Source organism: Bos indicus, chromosome 8 (genome assembly GCF_029378745.1).
Source record: "Bos indicus isolate NIAB-ARS_2022 breed Sahiwal x Tharparkar chromosome 8, NIAB-ARS_B.indTharparkar_mat_pri_1.0, whole genome shotgun sequence".
NCBI lineage: Eukaryota > Metazoa > Chordata > Mammalia > Artiodactyla > Bovidae > Bos > Bos indicus.
Genome location: NC_091767.1, coordinates 29311478 through 29326486, shown reverse-complemented (window position 1 = coordinate 29326486; position 15009 = coordinate 29311478). Strand labels below are relative to the sequence as shown.

Below are 15009 nucleotides of genomic sequence, written 5' to 3'. Positions count from 1 at the left end.
TTTGGTGTCAAATTAAAAAAATCGTCACCAGACCCACGTTAGGGAACTTACTGCCTATGCTTTCTTCTAGGAGCTTTATGGTTTCATGTCTCATATGCAAGACCTTAATCCATTTTGAGTTACTAATTTTTGTGTTGTAAGATAATGGTCCAGTTTCATTCTTTTGAATGTGTCTGTCCATTTCCCCCAAAATCACTTCTTAAAGAATGCTTTGCCCATTGTATTTTCTTGGTTCCCTCATTAAAAATTAGTTGACCATATATGTATGGCTTTATTTCTGGGCTCACTACTTGGTTATGTTGATCTATGTGCTTGTTATTTTTTTTCTGCTTTGATTATGATAGCTTTGCAATAATAGTTTGAAATTAGCAGGTAGGATGCTTCCAACTGTGCTCTTTTTTCTCAAGATTTCTTTGGTTATCTGAGGTCTTTTGTGGTTCCATACAAACGTTAGGATAATCTGTTCTATTTCTGTTTAAAAAAAAAAGAGTCATTGGAATTTTGATAGGTATTGCACTGAATCTACAGATAGCCTTGGGCAATAAGGACATTTTAACTATATTAACACTTTCAACCCATGAACATGGATGTCTTTCCATTTGTTTGTGTTCTCTTCAATTTCTTTCATCAAGACACCAATTCTATGTCTTATACTTGGTATATAAATTTTTCACTACCTTGGTTAAAATTACTCCTATATATTTTACTGTTTTTTATGCTGTTATAAATGAGATTGCTTTCTCTGCTTCTTCTTCAGAAAGTTTATTGTCCATGTATAGGAATACAACTGAGTTTTGCGTGTTGATTTTGTACCCTGAAACTACTGAATCTGTTCATTAGTTCTAATGGTTTTTGGTGAAGTCATTGGGAATTTCTATATATAATATCCCATTATCAGCAAATAGAAACACTTTACTTCTTCCTTTCTGGTTTGGATACCCTTTATTTCCTTCTCTGGCTATGATGTTTCAGTACTATATTGAATAGGAGTGATGCAGGTGGGAACTTTTGTCTTGTTCCTGTTCTTAGAGGGAAATTTTTCAAACTTTCACTGTTAAGTCTAGCTAAAATTTGCCACTTTCCTTTATCTTTTAAAAATTATCAACTCAGTTTCATTAACATTCCCCATTGTTTATCTGTTCTTTATTTGTTTCTGCTCTGGTCTTTATTATATCCTTCCTTCTGCTAAATATGGGCCTAATTTGTTCTTGCTTTGCTAGTTATAGGTTATTTACTTTTTTAATGCAGCACTTATCATTATAAAACTTTCCTCTTGGCACTGCTTTTGCTGCATTCCATATATTTTGCTATGTTGTGTTTATATTTTTATTTAAGATTTTAAAATTTCTTTCTTATACTTAATCTTTGATCCATTGGTTATTCAAGAATGTGTTAATTTTCACATATTTGGCAATTTTTTAGTTATCTCTAGTTATTGACTTTAACTTCATGGCATTGTGGTTAAAAAAAAAAAAGATACTTGGTACAATTTTGATCTTTTTAAATTGTTAAGACTTCCTTAGTGACTCATCATATGGTCTATCCCAGAGACTGTTTCCTATGCATTTGAGAAGAATGTGCATTCTACTTTTGTTGAATGGAATATATGTATGTCTGTTGGGTTCATTTGGTTTAATATATAGTTCAAGTCTAATGTTTTCTTACTGATTTTCCATCCAAATGATTCATCCACTGTTGAAAATGGGACACTGAAGTCCCTACTATTATTGTATTGTTGGTATTACCCTCTTCAGTTCTATTAGTATTTGCTTAATATATTTAAGTGTTTCAATATTGTATGCATATACATTTACCACCATTATATCCTCTCAATGAATTAACACTTTATCATTATATAATGACCTTCTTCGTGTCCTGTTATACTTTTGACTTAAGAGACTATTTTGTCTAGTTTATGTATATCTACCCTTGCTCTCTTTCGGTTTCCACTTGCAAGGAATATCTTTTACCATCCCTTCATTTTAAGCCTGTGTCTGTCCTTGAAGCTGAAGTGAGTTTCTTGTAGGCAGCATTGAGTGGTGTCTTATTTTTCCTATTCATTCTACTAACACAACTAATTGTAAACCCAGTTTCTCTCGTATTGAAAATGGATATGCCCATAAGACTGTTCTATACACAGTGTCTCTTTTGCTGTCTCGTACACAGGGCTATTGTTACCATCTTTCTAAATTCCATATATATGCGTTAGTATACTGCATTGGTGTTTTTCTTTCTGGCTTACTTCACTCTGTATAATAGGCTCCAGTTTCATCCACCTCATTAGAACTGATTCAAATGTCTTCTTTTTAATGGCTGAGTAATACTCCATTCTGTATATGTACCACAGCTTTCTTATCCATTCATCTACTGATGGACATCTAGGTTGCTTCCATGTCTTGGCTATTATAAACAGTGCTGCGATGAACATTGGGGTACACGTGTCTCTTTCGAGTCTGGTTTCCTCAGTGTGTATGCCCAGCAGTGGGATTACTGGGTCATATGGCAGTTCTATTTCCAGTTTTTTAAGGAATCTCCACACTGTTCTCCATAGTGGCTGTACTAGTTTGCATTCCCACCAACAGTGTAAGAGGGTTCCCTTTTCTCCACACCCTCTCCAGCATTTATTGCTTGTAGACTTTTGGATAGCAGCTATTCTGACTGGCGTGAAATGGTACCTCATTGTGGTTTTGATTTGCATTTCTCTGATAATGAGTGATGTTGAGCCACTTTTCATGTGTTTTTTAGTCATCTGTATGTCTTGTTTGGAGAAATGTCTGTTTAGTTGTTTGGCCCACTTTTTGATTGGGTTTTTTATTTTTCTGGAATTGAGCTGCAGGAGTTGCTTGTATATTTTTGATATTAATTCTTTGTCCATTGCTTTGTTTGCTGTCATTTTCTCTATGGGGGCCTTTTAAAACATTATTTCTTCAGTATCTATCCTTAAATTTTCCACAAGTGTAATTTCCATTTATTTTGAAGTAAACTCCTAGGTGTTCTTTGGAAGAACTGATGCTAAAGCTGAAACTCCAATACTTTGGCCACCTCACGCGAAGAGTTGACTTATTGGAAAAGACTCTGATGCTGGGAGGGATTGGGGGCAGGAGGAAAAGGGGACGACAGAGGATGAGATGGCTGGATGGCATCACCGACTTGATGGACATGAGTTTGAGTGAACTCCAGGAGTTGGTGATGGACAAAGAGGCCTGGTGTGCTGCAATTCATGGGGTAGTAAAGAGTCAGACATGACTGAGTAACTGAACTGAACTGAAACTCCCATACATGGTAAATTTTAAATGAAAAATTAGAATGAAAAACAACAGTATTTGAAAGTATCAGTGATAATAATAATTCCTCAAGTGTAGTACTTTGAACATTTTTTAAGTCCTAACCCAGTTATTAAACACAACCTAATCAATGAGAGTCTCAAACAAAGGCTGATTATTGCTGGACATAAAACCATGACGTACCTATGCTGATGCCCATATTGCTCTTTTCAAAACCTGCAGAAGGGAGTGTGTTTTCAAGGTAGCCAAACTGGGGAGGAGAAACCAAAACAAATTCCAAGTCATCTGCTGCAGTGTCAGGATCAGTGGCAGACAGATGGTTAACAGTAAGGGCTGCTGAGAAGCCCTCATCTACAACGAATGTGGTACCTGCATACAAACAATAACACAATTATGACTTACTGTGAAATCCTCTAATCAGAATAGTGAGGACAAAAGGGAGTGATTGAAACTCCAATTCAGAGATGCCTCCTATACACAAATGTACTTTCATGGGAGATGTTCATTTCCTTTAGTATAATTCTCCTTATGGTGAAAATATTCAGAGGTAATCAGTGGAATTTAATTTGACTTATGGAATTATATTTTTTTCTTGTCTAAGAAAGCCAGACTATTACAGAAAGTTAGAAGAAATACTAAATGCTCCAGTACAGCCCTTTAGTCATTCTCAAGGAACTCTGATTTCCCCTGTGTCTCTATAGAAGTGACAAATGAAAATAAGAATTGCCAAAATGTTTTAATGATAAGCCACTGAATGTGGTTTATATACTCTTCAAGATCAGTTGTTACCTCTGTTTGTCAGAGCGTTAATTGCCTGAGAACTATTATGAATTGCTCATAACGAGCATTTTTTTTATGCTGTAGTGCTTAATTATTCTGTGGGGATAATGCTTCCTTTCCAGAACACTGCTTGGGAGACAGTTTGCAAATTACAATAACATTCATACATATGCTTGCATTTCTTTTCTGAGAGTCAGAACATGTACATTGTGCCTACGAAGAGATGACTTCCTAAAAAGCAAATAAGGTTACGTATATATAAATAGTCCCACTGGTATCCTCATTCTATTCCAATAGAAATTATTATGGATAAAATAAATTACTGTCTCTACCAGGTAAGTGATACTTTCCCATGTGAAATAAAAACAGAGTATCTGAGGATTACAATGTTGTCTTCACTTTAAAACACACACACACACACTTGCATTCTCTCTCCATATGGATTTATCTAAATTTTTAAACAAGTTCTTTCTTTTTCCCTATAATCTTTCACAGATCTGAGGTTTCCACAAGTTTGTTTTGAGACAATTATTAGAGACAATTTTGTATGGTGGTTTTCTATTTTGACTATAATAAAGGGCATTATTTCACTGGACCACGGGTATGACTAGGTGAGATAATAGAAACGTAAGAGAAAAAAATATGGCCACCTATGGCAACTGAAGGCGGTTGGTTATCCACTGGATACACTGTGATGTTGAGATCATACATTGGAAAGGACTCATGAAGAGGAACAGATGGATGAGGTCCATTGTAACAGCAGCCATTCACAAAAGGACCAGCTTCTCTGTCCGAAACCACCAATGTAATGGTGTCGAAACAAGGCATCAGGCCAATCTCACCACCTGGAAGACACAACTACAGCTGAAAGATGACTTATAAAAAATGCAGAATACCAAGATGAAATCGCCTTAGACTTCCTATACACACATAGAATGGCAAGGAAAGGAACTTACGTGGTTAAAATGTGAAACTCAATTTTATTACTATGAAATTAAATAGAGTCATGAAAATAATGCAGAAATGCTTGCCCATCTGTTGCCTCTGGTGAAAACCCTGCCAGCCATCTATCACCATATGGAGGGGCAAAACAGGGCTAACAAGGGTCTGACAGTTCACAAATGAACAAGGGAGACACAAAGCTGGACTCAGGATGGCTTCACCCTTCTCCCATATTATTAGTGTTAGGACCAACCACAGGGAAAACAGAAGGCACCCTGTCCCTCCAGTCATTGTCTTCACATTTGCATTAACCACCTTAATTGAACAACCACTCACTGCAGAAGAAGCTGAATAGGTGAAATACAAAGATAACCCACATCTTTGTCACTTGCTTCAGCATTTTCTTCATTACATATAGTCAAGATGTTAGCAAAATAGCAACAGCACCTGGATAAGAAGAGACCCTAATTTTCATCTTCTTTTTACTCTTGAGAGCTTCCATCTATAGGATTCAAAATGGTCCCAACTTAAGTTGTGAGAGGAAGAAGGAAGAAAATATGAGGACTAGATACTTTATCAGTAAATAGGACAATCTATTCTTGGATTACTAATGAACAGCACAGAAGTAAGAATGCTTACTATCCAGGGAGGCAGAAAAGTTATGTAGACATGCTTTTGATAATTTTCATACATTTCTCTAAAAGTGTCAAGAGGGAAGCAATTATGTTTGAAGTTTCCATGAGACTAGGGCACACGAGATCAGGAATAACTTCACTTTTCACAAGACACATTGGTCAAATCTATAGAGCACTGTACTTGGAATTATTGCACCTGTTTAAAAAAAATGACACAGAACATAAAAAGGAACAAAACTGGGTCATCTGTAGAGATGTAGATGAACCTAGAGTCTGTCATACAGAGTATAGTAAATCAGAAAGAAAAAAACAAATATTAATGCATGTATCTCCATGTTAGTAAGGTCATGCTTAAAATGTCACATGCCAGGCTTCAGCACTACATGAACCAAGAACTTCCAGACATCCAAGCTGGGTTTAGAAAAGGAAGAGGAACCAGAGATCAAATTGTCAACATTCACTGGATCATAGAGAAAGCAAGGGAATTCCAGAAAAACATCTACTTCTGTTTCATTGACTACGCCAAAGCCTTTGACTGTGTGGATCATAACAAACTGTGGAAAGCTCTTAAAGAGATGGGAATACCAGACCATCTTACCTGTCTCCTGAGAAACCTGTATGCGTGTCAAGAAGCAACAGTTAGAACCCTGAATGAACAACTGAGTGGTTCGGGATTGAGAAAGCAGTACAACAGGGCTGTCTGCTGTCACTCTGTTTAACTATATGCTGAGCACATCATAAGAAATTCCAGGCTGGATGAGTTATATGCTGGAATCAAGATAGATAGGAGAAACATCAACAACCTCAGATATACAACTGATACCACTCTAATGGCAGAAAGCAAAGAGGAAGTAAAGAGCCTTTTGATGAGGGTAAAGAGGGAGAGTGATGAGCCTACTTAAAACTAAATATTAAAAAAATTAAGATCATGGCATCTGGCCCCATTACTTCATGGCAAAGAGAAGGAGGGAAAGGTGGAAGTAGTGCCAGATTTCATCTTCTTGGGCTCTAAAATCACTGGAGATGGTGACTGCAGCCATGAAATAAGAAGACAATCGCTTCTTGGCAGGAAAGCTATGGCAAACCTAGACAGTGTGTTGAAAAGCAGACATTACTCTGCCAACAAAGATCCATACAGTCAAGACTATGATCTTCCCAGTGGTCACGCGCAGTTGTGAGAGCAGGACTGTAAAGAAGGCAGATCATCAAAGAATTATTGCCTTCGAACTGTGGTGCTGAAGAAGACTCTTAACTGTCCCTTGGACAGCAAGGAGATCAAACCAGTCAATCTTAAGGGACATCATCCCTGAATACTCATTGAAAGGACTTTTGCTGAAGCGCCAATATTTTGGTCACCTGACATGAACAGCTGACTCATTGGAAAAGTCCCTGATGCTGGGAAAGACTGAGAGCAGAAGAAGAGGGAGTCAGAGGATAAGATGGCTGGATGACATCACCGATGCAATGGACATGAACTTGGGCAAACTTCGGGAGATGGTGAGGGACAGGGACGCCTGGCGTGCTGCAGTCCATGGAGATGCAAAGAGTCAGACACGACTGGGCAATTGAACACCACCACCAATGCATATGTAGGGAATCTAGAAAAGTGGTACTTATGAAAGTATTTGCAGGGCAGGAATAGAAATGCAGATGTACAGAACAGACTTGTGGACACAGAAGGGGAAAGAGAAGGTGGGGCCTATTGAGAAAGCAGCATTGACATTCATACACTACATGTGTAAAACAGATAGCTAGTAGGAAGCTTCTGTATAGCATAGAGAGCCCAGCTTGGTGTTCTGCAATGAGCTAAAGAGGTGGGATCGGGGGCTGTAGTGGGAGGGAAGCTCAAGAGGGAGGGGATGATTCACTTCACTGTACAGCAGAGATTAACAAACATTATAAACCAATTATTCCAATAAAAAATGGCAGACAAGGAAATATTCAAAATGATATTACTGAGTAACCAAAGGATTAAAGAATGAGAAGACTGGGCTTATTTTTTAAAAAAGAATAAAGTTGAGACATTAAAATCAAACAATCAGCCTTCTACTTTAGGAAAAGTGGGGGAAAGACACCACTCATCTATTCATATTTATAAAAAAGTTAATTGGCATAAAGCTTTTTTATGTAATACTCACTTGATAAATACTTATTTAATGCTTGTTGTATGAAAATTAGTGTTCTGTGTGCTCCAGCGGAGGGAAAGACAGACATGATGAAGATGTCGAGACAGTTCAAAAAAATACCAAATGTTCAAAGACCTACTACATGTCAGGAGGGGACACAGTCTAATGGGAGGGAAAGAAATGCAGTCTGGTTAGATTATCACAGATGTGTGTATATATTAAGTGGAACCATATGAAATTGCTACTCAAAGCCATTTTTAACCTATTAAATGGAACATTCATCTATCTCAGCCTGCTTATTATGCATTAGGTGCTGAGGGTGAAGAAGGATGAGCGCATAGGCTGATGATGGCATGGGGGGCAGAATGTTCATGGCAGGGAAAGTCAGAGAAATCTTTCCAGATGGCCTTGCTCACTTTGTACTGAGCATTAAATAATGAATGGTTTATAAGGCAAATAAGGCAGAGAACTGGGAGATGGGAGAGAAGATGTGTAGGAAGAGGGAGTGGGGAAGAGAAATGGAAAAATAATTCTAGGAAATGAAAACAGCTTAACCAAAAACCCGAACAGAGTACATTCAGTAACTGTAATTTCAATATAAGGAAAACATGTGAAACATTCATAGAAAGAGCTGGAAAAGTTGGCTGAGTGTTAAGTCACAAAAAAAACAGCTACAAAATGGGTCGAAGAATTCTTTACCTTGAAATGAGATACAGTCTAAAGATACAATTTATACTGAAAATAGTTAACTGGACTGGTATTTATTAAATAATTTTTGAATGGCCTCATATTTAATGATTGGAGAATAGCAAATTAGTAATAATTTTATATCATAAAATATTATTCAATGATTAAAACACCGTTACAATAACTTTGTAACATTTAATAATATTTTAATAAACATTTTTAGATGAGAATCCAAATGAAAAAAGGAACTGCACATACAACATGATTGCAACTATGTTAAAAATTACAATTAGAAAAACGAAAAGAAAACATTGTAATACTGAAATGTTAACAGTGATTATCTTTCTGAGGTAAATAAGGTGATTTTTCAAAATTTTATCATAATTTTCTAAGCTTTCTGTAATGAGTATATATTATTTTCATAATCACAAAAATAAATAAGCAAATAAAATAATGGTGATACAATTGTTATCAGGCTTCCCTGGTGACTCAGCAGTAGGGAATTCACCTACAATGCAGGAGATGCAGGTTCAATCCCTAGCCAGGAAGATCTCCTAGAGAAGGAAAAGGCAACCCACTCCAGTGTTCTTGCGTGGACAATCCCATGGACAAGAGGAGCATGGCAGGCTACAGTCCATGGGGTTGCAAAAGAGTTGGACACAACTAAGCGACTAAAACTACAATAACAACAATTGTTCTTTGGTCATCTTGATAACCAATGTATGGAGGTAAGCACAGGGCCACTGAAATTTTAGCTCCTATTCTGAGTTTCTCTTTATTCATTCTAGAACAGTGCTAATCACTACCGAGTAACCGAGTGAACATTACAAGCAAAAGTATCATTCAAATAAAATATTTTTTGAATACAGTATTTCTGTTAATTTATTAACAAAAATGTCTATCTGAAAGAATTTGTACCAGAGTCCTACTAGGTCTTTGAAGAAAAAAAAATGTGTTCACACTCCCTTATATGGCCATCACATTAAACGAGAGTTATACGTATGTCTACTTGTTGTTTACTTGTTGGAACAAGTATGTCTACTTGTTGGAACAAGGCACAGGCTTGAAGAGAAGATGGCTTCATCTCACCCATAATGTATCTATGGCAAATGAGCCTTTCAAAGATGTTAAAGTTATGTAACAAACCATAATATTGGTCTCTAGATCACTTTTCTGATAGTCTGTTTGGGTAAATCAAAAAGAAGCACCTATTTGTGAACTCTGACATTGAGAGACATTGAGTAAGTGGACTATACTTCTCAGGAAAAGGAAAGAGCCAGCAAAACTTTTTCTAAGTCATGTACAGATGTGAGAGTTGGACCACAAAAAAGGCTGAGCATGGAAGAATTGATGCTTTCCAACTACGGTGCTGGAGAAGACTCTTCAGAGTGCCTTGGACAGCAAGGAGATCAACTAGTCAATCCTAAAGGAAATCAACCCTGAATATTCATTGGAAGGACTGATGCTGAAGCTCCAATACTTGGGCCACCTGATGAAAAGAGCCGACTTACTGGAAAAGACCCTGATGCTGGGAAAGATTGAAGGCAGGAGAAGAAGAGGGTGACAGAGGATGAGATGGTTGGATGGCATCACCAACTCAAGGGACAGGAATTGGCACAAACTCTGGGAGGAAGTGAAGGACACAGAAGCCTGGCATGCTGCCGTTCATGGGGTCGCAAAGATTAAGACATGACTTACCAATTGAAGACTTAACAGAGTGAGGATAAAGAGATATTATTTCAAGAAAAAAGATGTCTAGTGGAGTGATCAAAGTATGTCATACTAATTGGCCTTGAGGCAACTGGTATCCTAATAAGTTGTTTTTTTCCAAAGTGCATTTAAAAATATTATTTCAAAATGTTTTCCCCATGTCCAAATTAAACTTGAGCTATCTCAGTTCCCCTCCTTGAATTCCCTCCCACATCACTGCTTGTATTCTCTTTCTCTGTTTTTTCAAATAAAAAGATTTGAATTCTGACACCTCTTATTTCCTGTACCACTCACCTGGCCTGACACACTCAGTCATACTTCCCCCTGGAATCTAGGTTAGAGAGGCATATGGATGAGTAATCATGAAACAGTAACGGAGTATGATAAAAGTTAGTTAGAGGAAGTCCATGGCATTATTACTGAGGAAGTGCCTCCAACCCAGAAATCAAATTTGGCAGGGCTAGTGATGTCATGAAGGACAGAGGTGTTACTATCATTATTCCATGGGAATGGGGTTCATCTTAGGGTCTGGATTATACTCCTTTGAGCCTACTATGCCTACTATTGTGATCTGTAGATTACAGATGTTGACATTTTTTATGTGAATATTTTACATAAGGAACAAATGCCACCTAGATAGCAATATAATGCAATGCCAGAAATGTAACTACAATGCTAACAAACAAGCATTTACTGTATTTTCAATCTGTGTTCATGACTGTCAGGTGCTATGGGCAAGTTACACAAAGCATAAAACATCATCTTTGCTCTTCAAGAAACCAAAGGGGCAGACCAGTTACTTCTTAGGAACTAGCTGATAATCAGAAAACTTCTCAAGTTAATAATATAATTACCTTAGGGAGCCTACTTCAGGCATTTTTGGTATGATATATGGAACCAGAGTGGGATGGCCAAACAGCCTTCTTCAAATTGACCAAAATAGGGATGGGGACAAGCCAGAGTGAATCGAAAGTCTATGGAAGCATCAGGAACATAGCAGCAATAACATTTGTTCTTTCTGTGAAATTCACTGTATTACTGAGAGATCTAGAAATACTGCTGAATATCGTGATAATATTTGAAAAATAGGATATGGGCTCCCGCTGCAGCTTCTCTGGTTTTAATGGAAACAAACATTAAGACTGAGATTATCAGAGCCCACAGCAAGAAGTGAGCTAAGACTCTGTAATGTTGTTGCATCCCCACGCCCAAACTCGCCACGATGCTGTCACTTACCTGTGTGCTTGTACGTCACAGCCCCTGCGACAACATCTTCCTGAGAGAACTGATGTACTGTGACCCCAGCTCTCCTTACGGTCCCATGCTGAGGTTCTCCAACAATCATGAATATCAGCTTTAAATCATCACTGTCCACATCAGTAGCAAAAATGTATTCAGAAGTGATGACAACCTCTTCCCCCTCGGAGCAATGCATCATGGGAATGAGGTCCGCCTTTAGCACTGGTGGCTCGTCATTTACAGGGAACACCTAAGCAGAGGGGGCGAAAAATGCATGTTTTTGAGAAAAGAAAGCAATGACAAATTGTCCAACTGGTAACTCATTGCTCATAATTGGAATAACAGACTTTTTTAGTCTTCCAGACACGCAAAACAATAGCTATGGAATTTGGCCAAGCTGTTTGTATCTTTTAACTTTCCCCATATGAACCATCTTGGAAGAAATGACCCATATGAGAGACATTTAAGGTAGGAATGGGGCAGTATGGTTATGGTTTGGGACCCAAAGCTCTCGTTTGTTTCTAGACAGACAAAAAATAAATGTAATATAAAGCGTCTGTCACCCAAGCCCCTATCCTCCTTCGTCCAATCTATGCATATTCTGGAGGAAACCTAGTCCTTGTGGTCTGAGCATTTACATTTACTACATCAAAGTTATTTATATTTAAAATGACTTGGTGATTACAAAACTCTCCTTCCTTTCAACTTCCTGCCACCCAGGAAGTTTCTCTGGACATATAATAGGTAGCAGCTGCATTTCAAACATTTTGAGTTAATTCTGAAACTCCATAACTGTTAAATCAGTACCAGTTTTCAACGTGGTAGTACATTTTTCTCTCACTGTCATTAAAATAAAACCCTTAAGTAGAAAGGAAAGACAAGCAACATGAGATTGCAGTGACTGTCCAAAATTTTAAAAGATTTTGTATAATTTGAAAAAGTATGTTTTCTAAATAGGAATAAAGGACAGTCCGCCTCTGAGTTCACAACCGCAACTTGGTGTATGCTGCACATTTATTTATCAAGTTTGGCCTGTGAATACCCTCAACCCTGTATTTCCTTCCCTCATACTTCAACCAATATGATCTTTTTAAAAAATTATTATTTTTTATTTTGGCTATGCTGGGTTTTTGTTGCAGCACATGGGCTTCAGTGGTTGCAGTGTGTGAGCCTAGTTGCCCCACTGCACGTGGGATCTTTTCCCTTTCCTCTTTTACTTTCCTCAAGAGGCTCTTTAGTTCCTCACTTTCTGTCATAAGGGTGGTGTCATTTGCATATCTGAGGTTATTGATATTTCTCCCAGCAATCTTCATTCCAGCTTGTGCTTCATCCAGCCCAGCATTTCACATGATGTACTCTGCATTAAAGTTAAATAAGCAAGGTGACAATATACAGCCTTGATATACTCTTTTCCCAGTTTGGAACTAGTCCATTTTTCCAGGTCCGGTTCTAACTATTGCTTCCTGACCTGCATACAGACTTCTCAGGAGGCAGGAAAGGTGGTCTATTATTCCCATCTCTTTAAGAATTTTCCACAGTTTGTTGTGATCCACACAAAGACTTTGGCATAGTCAGTAAAGCCAAAAGGAACAGACCAAGTAAATGGCTATCCAAAGATGGCATACAGGTATTATATTATGAGAAGCTGGCAGATCATGGAGGACTTCTCTGAGAGCCATTAGGCCCCAACTTTTTTGGAGTAGAGATATTATGTTATTCATTTCTATATTCCCAGGCTGAGCACAGTGCCTACAATATTCAGCTTATTCAATGAACTTCTTCTGCTGACACACAGTAAGGAAGTAAGACAGGAAAAGGAGCATAGTCCAAGTTCAAAGTGAGAAAATCTGAGTTGATAGGTGAATGACAAGACAAAGCTAGAGTGAAAACATCTTTAATTTCAGATGTATACTGGAACATTTAGAGGCTAAAGTCATGATACCTGGGGCTTACATTAAAATAATTCAGCAAAGAGAAAATAAATGAAGGAAATATGGTAAAATGATAGCAATTATTAAGAACAGGTGATTGATATATGGGACTTTATTATGATATTCTCTCTACTTTGACACCACCCTTTTGGCAAAAAGTGAAGAAGAACTAAAGAGCCTCTTGATGAAAGTGAAAGAGGAGAGTGAAAAACTTGGCTTTAAACTCAACATTCAGAAAACTAAGATCATGGCATCTGGTCCCATCCCTTCATGGCAAATAGATGGGCAAACAATGTAAACAGTGAAAGACTTTATTTTTAGGGGCTCCAAAGTCACTGAAGATGGTGACTTGCAGCCATGAAATTAAAAGACGCTTGCTCCTTGGAAGAAAAGCAATGACCAAACTAGACAGCATATCAAAAAGCAGAGACATTAATTTGCTGACAAAGGTCCATCTAGTCAAAGCTATGATTTTTCCAGTAGTTATGTATGGATGTGAGAGTTGCACCATAAAGAAAGCTGAGTGCTGAAGAATAGATGCTTTTGAACTGTGGTGTTGGAGAAGACTCTTGAGAGTCCCTTGGACAGCAAGGAGATCCAACCAGTCAATCCTAAAAGAAATCAGTCCTGAATATTCATTGGAAGGACTGATGCTGAAGCTGAAACTCCAAAATACTATGGCCACTTGATGCGAAGAACTGACTCATTTGAAAAGACTCTGATGCTGGGAAAGATTGAAGGCTGGAGGAGAAGGGGACAACAGAGGATGAGATGGTTGGATAGCATCACCAACTCGATGGACACGAGTTTGAGTAAGCTCTGGGAGTTGGTGATGGACAGGGAAACCTGGTGTGCTGCAGTCCATGGGGTCACAAAGAGTTGGACAGGGCTGAGCAACTGAACTGAACTGAACTGATGTGGGATCTTAGCTCCCTAACCATGTCCCCTGCATTGCAAGGAAGATTCTTAACCACTGGACTACCACAGAAGTCCCCAATGTGATCTTTTTAAAATGTGGCTTTCATCAAGTCACCATTCTGTGCATGGGTGCCTGTGCATGGTTAGTCATGTCTGACTCTTTGTAACCCCGTGGACTGTTGCCCACCAGGCTCCTCTGTCCATGGAATTTTCCAGGCAAAAATACTAGAATGGATTGACATTCCCTCTCCAGGGTATCTTCCTGATCCAGGGATGGTATCTGAGTCTCCTGCATTGCAGGTAGATTCTCTCTCTCTTTTCTTAAGTCTGTATTTAATTTGTTACAATATTGCTTATGTTTCATGTTTTGTTTTTTTGGACAGGAGGCATATGGGATCTTAGCACCCTGACCAGGGATTGAACTCATGCCCCCTGCATTGGAAGGGGGCACTAGACCACCAGAGATGTCCCCAGGCAGATTCTTTATCACTGAAGCTTCACTGGCTTCCTAGGGACTTTCCTGGGGTATCTGACCTTATCTCATACAATGGGGTGCCTTTGTCAGTCCATTCCACTCCACTGTTATCCCCAAGACACTGTGTTCCACACACATCAGGTCTTTGTACCATCTTTGCATCCTCATCCTGTCCCTTGCCTGGTATGTTCTCCCCTAGCTTTTTTTTTTTTTTTTTAATTTTATTTTATTTTTAAACTTTACATAATTGTATTAGTTTTGCCAAATATCAAAATGAATCCG

The 15009-nt window shown here is 38.2% G+C and overlaps 1 protein-coding gene across 5 annotated transcripts in view; it reads right to left on the bottom strand.

Moving 5' to 3' along the window:
* FREM1 (FRAS1 related extracellular matrix 1) overlaps positions 1-15009 on the bottom strand; it is a 178293-nt gene that overhangs the window by 72224 nt on the left and 91060 nt on the right. For all 5 annotated transcript variants that reach the window (XR_011568029.1, XM_070794530.1, XM_019965913.2 and 2 more), the window contains 3 exons: positions 11401-11653; positions 4715-4909; positions 3468-3653 (listed from right to left, as the gene is read on the bottom strand). Coding sequence is in view for 4 of the 5 variants with exons in the window: in XM_070794530.1 (XP_070650631.1) it covers positions 3468-3653; positions 4715-4909; positions 11401-11653 (634 nt within the window). In the remaining variant the exon portion in view is untranslated. The remainder of the gene's footprint in view (positions 1-3467; positions 3654-4714; positions 4910-11400; positions 11654-15009) is intronic.